General features: G+C 39.6%; 2 protein-coding genes across 2 annotated transcripts; one reads left to right on the plus strand and one right to left on the minus strand.

Annotated features, from left to right (window-relative positions):
• Nucleotides 1-1,474: 1,474 nt before the first annotated feature.
• dcaf7 (ddb1 and cul4 associated factor 7) lies at nucleotides 1,475-6,257 on the minus strand. The gene is made up of 7 exons (XM_075454925.1): nucleotides 5,870-6,257; nucleotides 5,402-5,560; nucleotides 3,882-3,993; nucleotides 3,640-3,758; nucleotides 3,348-3,557; nucleotides 2,907-3,024; nucleotides 1,475-2,659 (listed from the first exon to the last, which is right to left on the minus strand). Exons 1-7 carry the CDS (start codon nucleotides 6,005-6,007, stop codon nucleotides 2,487-2,489), a joined length of 1,029 nt encoding a protein of 342 aa, XP_075311040.1. The 5' UTR covers nucleotides 6,008-6,257; the 3' UTR covers nucleotides 1,475-2,486.
• Nucleotides 6,258-7,645: 1,388 nt separating this feature from the next.
• ccdc47 (coiled-coil domain containing 47) lies at nucleotides 7,646-12,476 on the plus strand. Its single transcript, XM_075454924.1, has 13 exons — nucleotides 7,646-7,733; nucleotides 8,710-9,008; nucleotides 9,119-9,220; nucleotides 9,830-10,004; nucleotides 10,149-10,270; nucleotides 10,359-10,424; nucleotides 10,527-10,628; nucleotides 10,833-10,943; nucleotides 11,066-11,151; nucleotides 11,232-11,290; nucleotides 11,384-11,493; nucleotides 11,578-11,745; nucleotides 11,864-12,476. Exons 2-13 carry the CDS (start codon nucleotides 8,718-8,720, stop codon nucleotides 11,942-11,944), a joined length of 1,473 nt encoding a protein of 490 aa, XP_075311039.1. The 5' UTR covers nucleotides 7,646-7,733; nucleotides 8,710-8,717; the 3' UTR covers nucleotides 11,945-12,476.
• Nucleotides 12,477-14,685: the final 2,209 nt, after the last annotated feature.

Consider the following 14,685-nt stretch of genomic DNA (forward strand, 5'->3'; position numbering starts at 1 on the left):
ACAGACTTTAAAGGAAAACTGATTGTTCATTGTAATAAACGTTTTGTTGGGTATAGCTAACGGTGTTGCCAAAAAACATTCGAAGGACGAAATTGAACCAAGAATCTGCCCGTGTCAACGTGTGTCAGAACTGCAACCCTGCTTGAGAGTCCAGAGGTAGAAGGTATCAGAGCCGAGATACAGAATGCTGCAACCATCAAAGACTCACAAGATGGAGCATTGAGACTGGGCAAAGAACACGTTTTATGAGCTTCCTCCCTGGTGTGGAGGGCGCAGATAGATGAATCTTTTGCTGCATTTTCACCTCATGAACCTTTCCAGGAACCAGTCTTTGGTGGTCTTTTCCTGGCCTTCGACTGGAGGACCCAGAACTAAAGAAAAGGCCCAAGTTGTTAGGTTGTACTTTTGAGACCACTCTGAACCTTTGAGGAGGGACTTGCAGTGAATATGTCTGATTGTTTGAGTATATTTGTGTTTTTTCCATACCTTTCTGTCTCAGTCATCTCAGGTTTAATATCCACAATACATCAAACAATCTGCTCACTCTGAGTTGGACCCCAGGAACAGCTGTCACTGTTTTTAAACATTAAAACTCAGACATTTATTTTGGCAGCTCCAAACCTGACGAGGAGATGAGTTTAGAATGTGGCAAGAAAGTTATTGTTTGTTGTCGTTTCATAGATGTTGTGCTTTAAGGCACAAATCAAAACATTCAAAACTCCTTTATTAGCTAGATACGGTCGAAGTGGATTTTTTGGTTTTGATGTTCATGGAGACTTGGCGTTGCAGTGCTGAGCCAAATTAATTTGCCTTATCTAGCCTTGACTCGTTTACCTCACTAAAAATGCAAGACCCAAGCTGGATTAGCTTTTAATATGGTTTCCTATTTATCGTAACTTCCCACAGAGAAAGAAAAGAATATATTTTTGTGAAACATTCAGCTCCGACTGGCTGAGAGAACTGCAATAATTCAGTATAATGAGGTAAACTATCACTTACCCACTTCTTGTTACCACGTGAAGGACACCCGACCTAAACTTAATCTCCTGACAGCACAGAAAATTTTCTAATCAATGCATAAGATGTCTGTCACGGGAGCAGATTTTAGACAGAAGTTCCAAGTCTGGAGAAATGTTCCAGTCATCCTTCAGTAAAAGGTGTAAATACTTATAGATTATAATAAGCACTGATAGAGGGTGAAATAAATAGGAATGCACCAGCTAGGGTCCTTTAATTTTTATCTCAATTTCTGTTTCTGGGAAAATAGATTTAAGAATGAAATCCTTTGTACTGGCTGGGAGCACCATGTTACTCATTATCCACCAACTTCACTGTACAATGCCTATGTATAGCGACAATAAAGGAATCGTTATCTTTATTACATACCCGAAATCCTAACCTGAATACATGTTATTGTTAAAGCAACTAAAGATAAAATCGTAATCGGTCAGATAATAAAGCAACACAATAGGCGTTCGGTTTCTAAGACATGGACGAATACAATTTATTAGAGCAAATTCAATAATAAACTTTATGAAAAAAGCTACAACATGAACACTTGGCTTACCAACATCTGAAGTTGATATATTTATATGTATGTACACCGTGCCTTGTAATGGCATGCTACAAGGACATGACCCTTTGATTATTAAACACACAGAAAAAAGAAAAAAAAAGAGAAAAAAAAAGGGAAAGACACAATCAGAAAGTTTTTTTTCCACCCATTTCACACCTCACTCTAACAAAGAAAAAAGCAGCTTTCAAAGCACGATCTTCTACAAATAAAAAGATGAAGAAGAGAATAATTAGGGAGCTCGAAGGCTGAACAGAATTGCTCTGGTAGGTTCTGGGTGCTGCTGTAGGAGCCGCCTCACAGCATCAGCCAAACTATGGGTAGCCGACGACGTGAATCCCTCTCAGGTTATTTACAGTAAGTCGCACAGATAACGAGCTCCAGACAAGACAAAATCGTCCACAAAGGAGGCGATTTAACTGCCTGCCACATAGGTAAACAAGACTATAATATGTTGATCCATGACTCCACAAGAAGGCTACAACATAACCCTACTTCTTAGGGAGGTCATCTTCTGCCACCTACAGCAGCTTGTATCAACCTCGACAAATTAAACAGATGAAATGCAAAACATCAAAATCCTTCATGATAATCTCACAGCTGGCTGAAATCACATCAAGAAGTATAAAAATCTGACTTCCATAAACAGCTTAAGAGTTCAAAGCACTGATGTGTGTTACAGCTGCTGAACACTTACCTGCCGAGCAAAATAAATAAGAGTTTTACGTGTTTAATAGAAGAGCAGTGGAGAAAAAAACGTGTAAAATAAATGTAAACCAGGTTATTGTGGAGTATGCATGTGATACTCCAGACACGTTCAGGGAGTCCACTCGTGGCCTGATCCTTTTCTTGAAAGCAGAGGGGTGAGGACCACAAAAGTCCAAATGTGAAACTGCGCTCCTTTTCCGTAGCTTTAGACACGCAGGATCTCCAGGCAGTTGTTGTAGCAGATAGCAATCCAGTCTGGTTGTGTTGAGGCCCACTGCACGTTGTTGATCTCCCCTTCTGCGGTGTAGGCCAGGATGGGATCCTCAATGGCGCGCGGCATCTGCTGGATGTCCCAGATCAGGGCCTGGTGGTCATCGGCTGAGGGAAGACGAGAGGCACACAGAGACAGGACCATCAGGGCATGTAAAGATGGAAATGAAACTAAAATAAGATCTCATTGAGCTGAATAAGGCCAATCTTTCTATTTATATTATGTCCAAGCACATCGTGTCAATTACGAACATGAAATGCCTCTACAAAAATAGAAAAGTCTGGATCAAACTGTCAAAACACACAAAAACGATTCAATTAGGCCCCTTTTTAGATTAAAAAAAAAACCACTCACCTGCAGTGCAGATGTGACACGAGGAGTGCGGAGCCCAGGCGATGCCATTGACGCAGGCGCGGTGGTTGTTAAGCCGAGCCACAGGAGTGCACGGCACACGAACATCCAAGATGACCACCTGCCAAACAGAAATATTAATGACTGGTCCGTTGAGTAGCTGTAGCTTTCGGTTACACCACACAATCCTCCTCAAACAGGCAAAGTTCTACAGGATATTGTAGAATTGTAGAAATCTGACTTGTCCAAGAGGTCAACAACAATTCCTCAAGAATTCTTTATTGTCATTATGCATACACAACTCCAGCTTTGGAGATGCATAAAGTCCAAACTGTTTCTCAATATCCCACAGTTCAGCCCTTCTGTGCTGCATAATAACACAAAAAGAAAAGTTTATTGACATAAATAAAGACTCAAAAGTTGGGCTGAACACAGCAAACTGACCTCCATGCCGTCCATGGCCATCGTGGCCAGGTAGTTCGGGTCCTGTTTGTTCCAGCAGAGGCGGAGCAGCGGGTGGTGCTGGGGGTCTTCATAGATGATGGTGCTGTGCTCCAGATGTCGGAGGTCGAACATGCGCACCGATCCATCAGCTCCCACAGAGGCAAACATATCCCTGCCCCCTCCTGCACGGCTGAAGGCGATGTCATACACCTGCACAGACGCACTGATTATTCCTCATCATACACGAGCACGTAGAGCACCTCGTTTTTCTTTGGTGCAGACACCCACAGACCTCTTTGTCATGAGCAATCAGCTGGGTCTTCACATGTCCAGACACCAGGTTAACTCGTCCTAACACCTGACCAGTCTCCAACCCCCAGATGGTGCAGGTGGTGTCGATGCTGGATGTTCCTGCGGAGCAGAAAGAAAGATAAAACGTCACAAATACAGACGTTGCAAAACAAAGCAAAAACTAGAAAATCATATTAACATTTGCCGTGTTTTTATTATCATTGAAGTTGTTGGATTTCTTACCCAGCAGATTGGGATCAACTTCGTTCCAGTCAAAGGAGGTGAGGGGAGCACAAAAGTCAGAGTTCTTGTTGTTATTCAGCAAACACTCGAGACGCGTTTCTGTGTCACTGACCTGTGAGACAAATGCAAAGAAATATGTCACTGAGCCGATGTCGCACAATGAGTTCTTTTTACCAGCAAATGAGACAATTTCACAGCTGCCAGTTGACCAAGATGAAGGAGTAAACACACCAACTTTATCTGCCACAACAGAGCTTTAGCGCTACAACTCAGTGTGACATGAAAACTTAAATACATTTCTATTCAGCTTTATTTTCAGGTTTCTATCAACAAACCTGATATTTATCAATTCCAAATTCAATTTCTTCTCCCAGAGGAGTGTTGATTTTATGCGTCTGGACACTGAGGTTTTCACCCAATAAGGTTTATTCTCTTGACAGTAAAAGCACCCGATTGTTCTCGTGGCTTTTTGCAAGTAAAATGTTCACGACACCTGAACAGATTCGCTTCAGGTGTTTCCATCTTTGTTTTTAGAAATGCAACTGAGAAAAACAGCTAAACCACCTCAAGTGTGGCTGCACTTGAAGATGTATCCCCACATGTTTGTGTGCATGCACACGAGTTGGTTCTGACCTTTCCAGTGAATTCAACATTCATTAAAACAAATAAAAAAAACTAAATATACAAAATCACCAGTTAACCTGTTAACCTTTGACTTTTAAGAATGAGGAAAATGATGATTTGATGTGTTATTTTTACAGGTGTTTCTTATTGTTCAGAGTTGATACAGAAGAGGACTTTGCAAGTTTAAGCAACTGTTATGCGCTTATTATCTGTGCCATGGGTGAAAATTTACTGCATGTCTACAGAAAAGGTGTAGATACATCAAGGCGTGTTGTATGCTGGGACGTTAGCGCCATCTTGTGAGAAACGCTCCTTCCGTTTAAGACCACTGCCTGGTTAGATTTTATTTGTTTCTATTCTAATTTAGAAGATAAGACATTGTAAAGTAAAAAGGCAAATTACAAAGCTTGTATTGTGCTGAAAATCAAATCTCTTGCAAAAAAAAAACAAAAACATTTTTGGCTAATTCAGAAATTATAGTACCAAAAAGACTCTTATAACGTCTTATAAGTCAGTATACTGACAATAAAGATGTTTAGAGATGGGTTAAGACAAGAGGACGGAGACTATTCAGTCACCCTGAACATGGGGCATAGTCATAGTAGAGGAAAATGCTTCTGTGATGATTAATAGTTTCACTACAGGTGACAACTTGTCTTTAATTTGCAGCGACCCCTTACTCCTGGGAAACAAGTGGACCCAAACTAACAACAAATATCTCAACTCAGTCATATGTGAACAAGAAGGAAGCTAGGACAAGTAACATATTTCCTACATTTGGACATAAAGGAAACGTTTATTAAGATGTTTTGATTTTGACCTTCCGATTTAATTTGATTTTCGGATAAAAACAAATACAAAATGACCGGGTTTCCACTTGATATCTATTATCCTACCCTCCAGATGCGCAAGTAGTCCCCGCTGGTGGCCAGCAAGTCCGGGTAGACCCCCTTGGTGTCCGGGATCCACATGATCTTGGTGGTGGGGTAAGGGTGATCAAAGGTGTTCCTGCAGACAAACTCCGAGCTCTCCTCCTCCAGACCTACCAGCTGAACCTGAGTGAGAGCAAACGTGTTAGCTAAATATCTGTTTACAAAGGAGCCAGCGTCAATTTCTGGCTCCAAATAAAAATTGTTGACGCTGGGAGAAAAATAACAGAGGTGACGAACGTGCAAAATTCATGTCAAATCTCAATAAAGAAACAAAAAGCTTAAAACTTATGAGCTGCAGAAAATAATAACAAATCAGGCACTGGTGTTTTGAAGCCTCGATGAGGACGACAGTTAGCATTAGCATCATAAGCTAGCATTGCCGTTTTTTTTTTGTTTTTTTTAATGTAGCCGTTGAATAATAAATCTGCGTACCTTGTTGTTATATTCCTCCACAAAGCTCCCAAGTGCCAGTCGAAAGCGTTTGTCTGGGCGCACGCTCCAGTTCATCGCGTAAACTGTCCATGGCGCCTCGTATTTGTAGATTTCTTTTCTTTTGCCGTGAAGCGACATCCTGGCGAGCTGCGGCTGTTGTCTGAGCAGCTAAAACGCTAGCTAACTAGCGTTAGCGAACTACGAAAAAACAAAACCCCGCAAGCGCACTCTGACAAGCCGCTTTCTCTTGCGAGGGCAAGTGTCTGGAGAACTACTGATATAGACTGTTTAATTAAGCAATGCTTGTTTCAGACCAAGATTTTCCACCACTTTACTTAACAAAGAGTGGCATTGCTCGTTACGACCTTAGAGACGGTCAAGTGGAGCAGTATGCAGCCAAGTTCCGGTACATATTTTCAACATAAAAGTACTATTCCTTTAAAAAGAAATGTTTTCATCAATATATCACATTTTATTTTTACCACTAAACCAAATGCTTTTTGTTTCTGATACAAAAAATCCAAAACTTTCTCTTTATTTCCATACCTTTAGTCATGATTATCTGTTCATGGTTTATAAAAATCCTAAAGGGATTATTTTGGCAGTCGTATAATTCGTCTGCATGAACATTCATGTTTTCTTTATTGTTTATATCAAAATTTCTCGAGCAATACTTCTTCATCTCCTGCCTCGTAATTGTATTACTACTTTGATGATCGAATATGAGCCAACGTTAAAAAAGTAAATGTCTTGAAAAAAGTAAAACTACAATCTAAGTTTGTATAGGTGTTTGTATCCGGTATCTTCTGAATAAGTTTTTAAACTTGACTGTTTCATGTCTGTTTACCTGCATTCCTACTAATGTAATTATGTTGGGTTAACAGTTAGTAAAAGCATGAGTAAGTCGGCAAGACAGCAGATGTAACGTTTTTATAGCTCTGCTGGTATGTCTGGCTTATTTTTTGAGTGTGTACTGATTACTGCAAGTACCGTATTTAGTACTTGCAGTACTAGTATTAGTATGTTAGTATTTACAAACTGATTTATTTTCTTTGTATTTTTGTAATATTTACAAATAGGCGCTGTAAAGATAAGCAAACCAACCACCTTTATTAGATGTGTGGTAGCCTTGTATGCTACAATACGTTGGCTGGAGTATTGTGTGTGACGCATATTCGCCCCCTGGTGGCGACAATGAGTAATTGCAGCACAATCAAGCTAACTGCTACCACATTATGTTTCCTGTTTATTCTTTCAAATTAATTATTATACGTTTGAAAGTTAAAAGTGAAAAGAACATTTTAATGTTCTAAATGAACAAATGTAAGACAAATCATCAGTATACAATGACATATTTTGTGTACCTTTACTCAGTAGCTTGAAGGCTACACATCACACGTCTTTCAAAATGATGAGTTCAACAAAAAGTAAATTTCTATTTTCAAATCTCAAACATAAATAATAAATAAATTATTAATACAATTTGGAATATCCACTCATTACATTCCCCCTTTTATTCACATGAAGAAAAACACCACTTTCTTTAAATGGTCTTGGTCTTACTCCTAGTAAAAACATGCTTTCATAAACGTCTAATATTGTATTATTGTGTCACCCCCCCCCCCCCCCCCTTTCAGTCAGTGATAGTTCTGTTGAATTTAACTATTTAATTTCAGTTAGCACAACATTTAAAAAAAAATGCTTTAAGAAATTTAAAAAAAAGTTTTCTACAGGGACACCTTTGTTTTGAAAGGTCGATACGATTTCATGCTCACTTCCTGTTTTAGGCACAACATTACTTCAAGGACAGTTCCGATTTCTTGTTCTCAAGAGCTGTAGGTCTATTTTCATAATTTGTCACCAGGTAAGTAGCATATTCGCCCGTTTTATTCAGTTAGACTCGTTTTGAGCATTCGTATTAAAGAGTAAATATACTTCTTATCTTCTCAGATGATACGTAGTTCGGCAGCAACACGGTGCCATGCTAGTAAGCTGCATGCTAATGCCAAATTTGCTAACGCAGATTTAGTGTTCAAACGGTGGGGGGATGGGTGGGGTCTATTAGTGCTTGTGGTTTAATCCAATAGTCAATAATTAATTGCAGTTTTGTCGCCTTTTAAAATATCCATTTATAAACTCATTGAGTCAAACATTGTGAGTTATTTTAGCTTGTTAGCACGCGCTTCGGCCACCAGAAGTACAGCTCTCTATTGAAACATTTAGATTAGCCTATCGTGGCATGTATGTAACATTAGAATAAAGTTCTATAATTCACTTTTTTACTATTCTATGCGTTTTACTCGCATAGAGAAAGACCCACTGCTTAAAAATGAGTGACCTTATCAAGCCTTTCCCAATATCTAGCACGAGAGTTGCTTTCCTTCCGCGATCAGTCGTTTCGTCGTTAAGCGTCGGTCCGGTGGGATCTGTAACACTTTGGGAATTTATTATACGAACACCCACTGATTGAGCAGGTAAATGTTTACTGGCTACGTTAAAGTTTATTGCAGGTAAGCCAACTGTCACGGTTAATAATTACTACTTCACAGAGTGTGTTTTCAGTCTCAGCTTGCAGGAAGGATTTAAGCAGAATTACTGTCACTTCATATAATGAATTTATTCAGCGTGGTGCTTGATATGCCTTCAGATAACTTGTCAGTTTTATTTGACAGTTAATACAAAACTACCTTCCTGTTGCAACATGTACTTGTCGACACATTACTGAACAGATTTGAACCTTTGTTTTGTAAGAATGTGTAAGATTTTCCCATGCAGCTGATGTATTGTGTTCCTATAAACGCTTTGTTCACCCTTATTTTTATCTCTGTGCTCTGATGCAGGTGCCACCATGAGAAGTGTGCGTCTCCTGCTAATACCTGTGCTGCTGCTCCTCCTGGCCCTTCCTGTGTCCAAGGGACGTTACAATGACGATTTTGATGATGGGGAGGACATAGCAGACTTTGATGACAATGACTTTGCTGAGTTTGAGGACACGAATGACGATTTAACAGCGGAGGCAGAAACTGCCCCTCCCCCACGTGTGTCCCCGTCTTCACGGCCTGAAGAGGATGAAGATGAAGATGAAGCCACTGTGGAGCTTGAGGATGGACAGGACGGTTTTGAGGACCCAGAGACACAAGTACATTACCTTCTTATTACTGTCTTTAGCTCAATATTTCAGCACATTTTCCATCATATGAATTCATTTAGAAGATTTTATTCAGAAGACATTCAATATTATTTTACAAGGATCAAGACATACAAAGCAAGTTGGATGAGGATGAGTTTGAGGGGTTTGGAGACATGGACAGGCCAACCCACTCAATGAAGGACCCCCTTATAATCCATACGGTAAGCCAGGCTTATTGCTAAAATCGGCTCAGAATTAGTTCCCTACATATTCGATCCTGCTGACTGCAACCTGACTGTGCTCATAATTTATGTTAGCTCCATAAGCTATTTTCGTTTAGGTTGTTCTGCACCAAAAGTCATATTTGATCATGTGATTACTCCTCCGCTGTGTTGTTACTGTTGGATTTAGCTTCTAAAGAGGCTTCAGTCAATTAACATGCATTTTTGTAAATGAACCTGAACAGTGTCATCATTAAAAGTGCAGCCTTTGACACGGATTTCCTTTGAACTACTTTAGCTTCAGCAGCATTGATAACAGATTAGAGTTTTATTTAAGAAATAGGCGGTCTGATGCATGGAGGGCCATTAGCTTTTGCAGATTTATCGATGTTGGCGTATGCCAGCTGACGCATAACTAACTGCAATGCAGAGATTTCAAACCATGCTTGATGTCATTTCAGTGTATTGCTGTCATTGCACTACTGCAGCACTGAAAGGTTGATTCGTCACTGTCACAGTTCTGGACCAAATATTAAACGTTGACATTTAGTCAAACATGGTGGCAAGTCAATTGAGTTTGTACCTGAGTTGCAGTATGATTCTCTGCAGGTTCCTGCACATCTTCAAAACAGCTGGGAAAGTTACTACATGGAGATCCTGATGGTGACTGGCCTGTTGGCCTATATCATGAACTATATCATAGGCAAGAACAAAAACAGTCGCCTGGCTCAGACCTGGTTTAACTCTCACAGAGAGCTGCTAGAGAGCAACTTTGCACTCGTGGGTGAGTTCCTCCATCTGTCTTTGATCTGTTACATAATTGCAGTGTGTGGATGATGACTGGATGTTTTTGTTGTCTCAATATCGAATGATATCTCTCTGCGTAATTTAGTTAGGGTTTGTAATTGTCTTTAAATTGCACGACCAGGTGATGATGGCACCAGTAAAGAAGCAGTGAGCACTGGGAAGCTGAACCAGGAAAATGAGCACATCTACAACTTGTGGTGCTCTGGACGTGTGTGCTGTGAGGGCATGCTAATTCAACTCAAGGTACTGATAATGTGTTGTTATATTTACACGCATCTCAAAGAGTTTTTCTAAATATGTACTCATCCAATGTATTTGTTGGCTGTTGCAGTTTCTTAAGAGGCAAGACCTGCTCAACGTTCTGGCCAGGATGATGAGGCCCGCGTGTGACCAAGTGGTACAGATGAATCTTGTTGGAATTTAAAGGGAGATCTACACATCTCTGAAAAGTGTTTCAGATATGTTGTCTTACCCACGGCCTCTGTATGCTTGCTTGCAGCAAATCAAAGTGACTCTTAATGATGAGGACATGGATACTTTTGTGTTTGCTGTGGGTACCAAGAAGGCCATGGCTCGGATGCAGAAGGAGATGCAGGACTTGGTGAATATCCTCGACAAACTTTTTAAAACCTAATTGTTTCTTAAATGCTTTTGTTGCTTGTAATTAGAGTATTCTTTTTAAATTCCTGTTTATAGCGTTTACTTTTGCCATTTTTCACTCTTCCACTGCCGGTAGTTGACGCCAAAACAAAGGTCTGATCTTCGATCTTTCTCTTTTTCTTTTCCTGGTTCTTCATTCATTCAGAGTGAGTTCTGCGGCGACAAGCCAAAGTCTGGGGCAAAGTATGGCCTCCCAGACTCCCTGTCAATTCTTAGTGAGATGGGTGAAGTCACGGATGGTGTGATGGACAACAAGGTGCTGTTTTAATTGTCTTATCACAATCGGCATTATTTTTAAAAGGCATGGTAAAATAGCTTCTCTTTAAATGCAGCTCTTCAGTTCAACTTCGCTTTTCGACATATTTGTTGTGTTTTTAGATGGTGCATTATATCACAAACCATGCTGACAAGATTGAGTCCATCCATTTCTCGGACCAATTTTCTGGTCCAAAAGTTATGCAAGAGTAAGTATCTCCTAAATCTTTCTGTCTTTTACAGCCGTTAGTGTTATCTACACGATGCTTATGATTCCTGTGTTTTTCAGGGAGGGTCAGCCTCTAAAGCTGCCTGAGACCAAGAAGACACTGCTGTTTACATTTAATGGTGAGCTTACAGTATTTGGCTCCTACCATCCTATAAATCGAGATAATTTCATCTCACTGATGATGTATCTGTGCTAAATGTTTTTGTTTGTAGTGTCTGGCATGGGCAACACATCTCCCAAAGACATGGACGCTCTGCTTCCTCTCATGAACATGGTGATCTACAGCCTTGATAAAGTCAAGAAGCTCCGTCTTAACAGAGAGGTATTTGCTCTGTCATTCCAGAATTTCCAGAATTTCCAGAACTTGAGATTTGTGTTTCTAAATCCTTGAATCTTGCATATTTAGGGCAAACAGAAAGCTGATAGAAACCGGGCCCGTGTGGAAGAGAACTTTCTGAAGCAGACTCACGCTCAGCGTCAGGAGGCAGCGCAGACACGGCGGGAAGAGAAGAAGAGAGCCGAGAAGGAGAGGATCATGAATGAGGAGGACCCTGAGAGACAACGCCGTTTGGAGGTCTTGAATAAAACAATATCCCATTTTTTATCTGGTCTCCTGAAAAGTTGAAATTATTCTGTTGAGGTACAGCTCACTTTGTCTCACCTCGCTCTTTCTTTAAAAATGTTTTTTATAGGAAGCAGCGCAGCGGCGTGAGCAGAAGAAAATTGAGAAAAAGCAGATGAAGATGAAGCAGATCAAAGTGAAAGCCATGTGAAAGATCACCGTGGAGAAATGCATACAAGCACACATAAACACGAAGCTCACGACAGTCCACAGCTCTTGTTCGCAGTCATCGTACGGCTCCAAATAAACATCCTGCGTCTCCGAGTCTGTCCAGCTTAGCTGTTTGTATCACTACCTGCTCCATTTGATGAGGCTAAATCTTAATGACTGTGAGTGAACTGCCTGTCTCAGTCTAGAGGATCTTTTCACCTTCAAACCTGTCACTCCGATTCACACCTGGAGTTTTCTTTGATATTAATTAAAAGTCAGAAAGTTGCGTAGCTCGATGGGCTTTTTAAACACGATTGGAAGGGAGGGAGTGCACCACATGGTGGTACTGCATCACATTTTTTTAAAGGACAGAAACCATTTTCATTTCATTAGAAATTTATGAGCATTAATATAATCCAGATTATAATGTCAAGGAAATTTTAATTTATATATGCTATGAAATCTGTCTTTCGCAGGCTGTTTCTAATGATGATGTGATTGAACAATAAAATGCACTGGAGTCTGTTGGAAAAGTGTCTCTGTCATTTGGTTTTAATGGTAAATTTTGAATTAATTTCTAAGCAATAGTTGAGGACTATTAGAAATGTAGCCCGTATGACATGGGAAGCCACACAGACCTTCTGATGTTAGAGGTGGAGAGAGTGAGAGTTTATAAACGGCACCCAAAAGGGTGAGACGTAATGCTAAATTTAACTTTTGAATCGTGTCAGCAGTGTCTGAGCTAGATTTGGTTACATGGGTGTGGCTGTCTCTGATCACACTGAGTCATAAAATAGGCCCCGCTCGCCAGTAAACTTTTTACATTGCAAATCTGGTCATTTTAAAACTTGAAATCATTCCCCTAGAGAAGAATAGGAATGGATAAATGGAGTGTGGTAAGATGAGCCAGTGGTTAAGCTGACTTTTGTCTTCGCAACCATTTATTTGGGAAGAGCTCGTCATTTCTGCCAAACTGTAAAAAGAAGCTGCACATGGGAGGCAGGATGAGAACCAGTTTTCTTTGCTTTTGTTGCTCCAGTAACAATTTAATAGCTGTTACAGCAGTTCCCATTTTATCCAGATCTTTCATGATTCATGTTGCTAATCTATCGGCGTATAAAACTACGCAAAACATTTAGCCTTACATTGGCCTGAATTAGTAAGCTGCATAGTTTTTTCCAAAACACCAGCTATGGCACATACTGAGCCAAATGCGGGGCCAGGTTGGGGGAACTCCAAAGAGGGAGCCACAATTAATATTATACCGCCATCTTGGATGAACAGAAAGTTGATTTGTCATTTAAACTGGTCTTTAAGCTGCAGCTGTTGGTTTCTTTGCAAATTCAGAAGTGAAAGAAGGACTGGATTTGCATATAACATTTGGGTTTCAGACTTAATGTTTTGTCTTGCATGTTTACTTGTATCAGAGACATTTTAAATTAGTTTCATTCAACACACTTTTTTAGTCCATTTTTAGGAAAGTTACATGTTTTATATCCATTAAATTATTTTAAAAAGTGCAAATAATTAAAGGTACTGAGATTCAAACTTAATTCGGTCATTTTTATGTACTTTACATAGCTTTATTTAAAAAAGAGAGTATTTGTGGAAGGAAAATTGATTATTAAATCGTTAGTGAATTAGAGGTAAAATTGTCTTTAAAATCTCACTTTTGATTCATGTGTTCAGTTTCATATTTCATCAGATTTTCAGTTTAACCCCATACAGTGCAACTTCTGCTGAATCTGAGGCATATCATTTCTTAAAGAGGCCATATTTTTAACTCTTTGTCAGGGATGCTTTTAAAATCATTTCCAGAAATTTTGTAAGTTTATTTTTTTTTTGTCCTTCTGTCTTACTTCCCCTTATCATGGGACAACCTCAGTGAAAATGGCTCATCTTACCCCACTCCCTTATATATGTATTACTGAGGATGTCTACAAAAAAGGACAGAGTAGTCTTTAACTTTTTGGGGAAAATTAGGTTCCACAATGTTTGTAGCATATCTGCAATAGTTGCTTGTAGGAGAAGGCAATTTTATTTGTAGTCATCTGATGGAAAAAGAACTGTGGAAAGAAGAATGTTTCACATGTTTCACACCACCCTCTTCACAATGTAATGATAATGTAATTTCAGTCAGAGACATCTTCAGTCATTCCTGCCCGTTGCAATAACCTTTTACAATCAATCCAGAAATGCATTCGGGAACCACTTTGCTCCAAACACCTGTATATAACTAATGCAGTCAGACAATAAATCCTAGTTTCATGAGCTGCATTATCTTCAGTTACTGTTGAGGCTTTTAAAGTGTGCAGTAAAACGTATGAGGATTTCCTTTTGTCTAGACTAATGTGGGATAAAACCTGAATGAACCCCACAATGAAGCTGCACACAGCAGGAAAAATAGAGGTGTATTTCTGTTTAACCTACTTTAATCGATCTGATAGGGATGGATAAAGTGAGAATACAACTGACCACAAACAAAAACCTAAAAGAACTGAACATTATAACCTTCATAATAGGAAGATGTATCTGTGTATATTTGCACCCACTTACGTGTCCACTGTATCCACTATTCAGATTAACTTTTATTTACTCATTTAGCCACAAACTTATATGAATCCTCTCCACCAACACTCCAATATAGAGTATTATATCATGTTTGGCAATTTCGACTAATTTCACGAGTGTCTCTCGTGTCATAAAAAAAACAAAAACACATTTAGCTTCACATTAAATTTT

This window comes from Odontesthes bonariensis, chromosome 21 (assembly GCF_027942865.1).
Source record: "Odontesthes bonariensis isolate fOdoBon6 chromosome 21, fOdoBon6.hap1, whole genome shotgun sequence".
Classification (NCBI taxonomy): Eukaryota; Metazoa; Chordata; class Actinopteri; order Atheriniformes; family Atherinopsidae; genus Odontesthes; species Odontesthes bonariensis.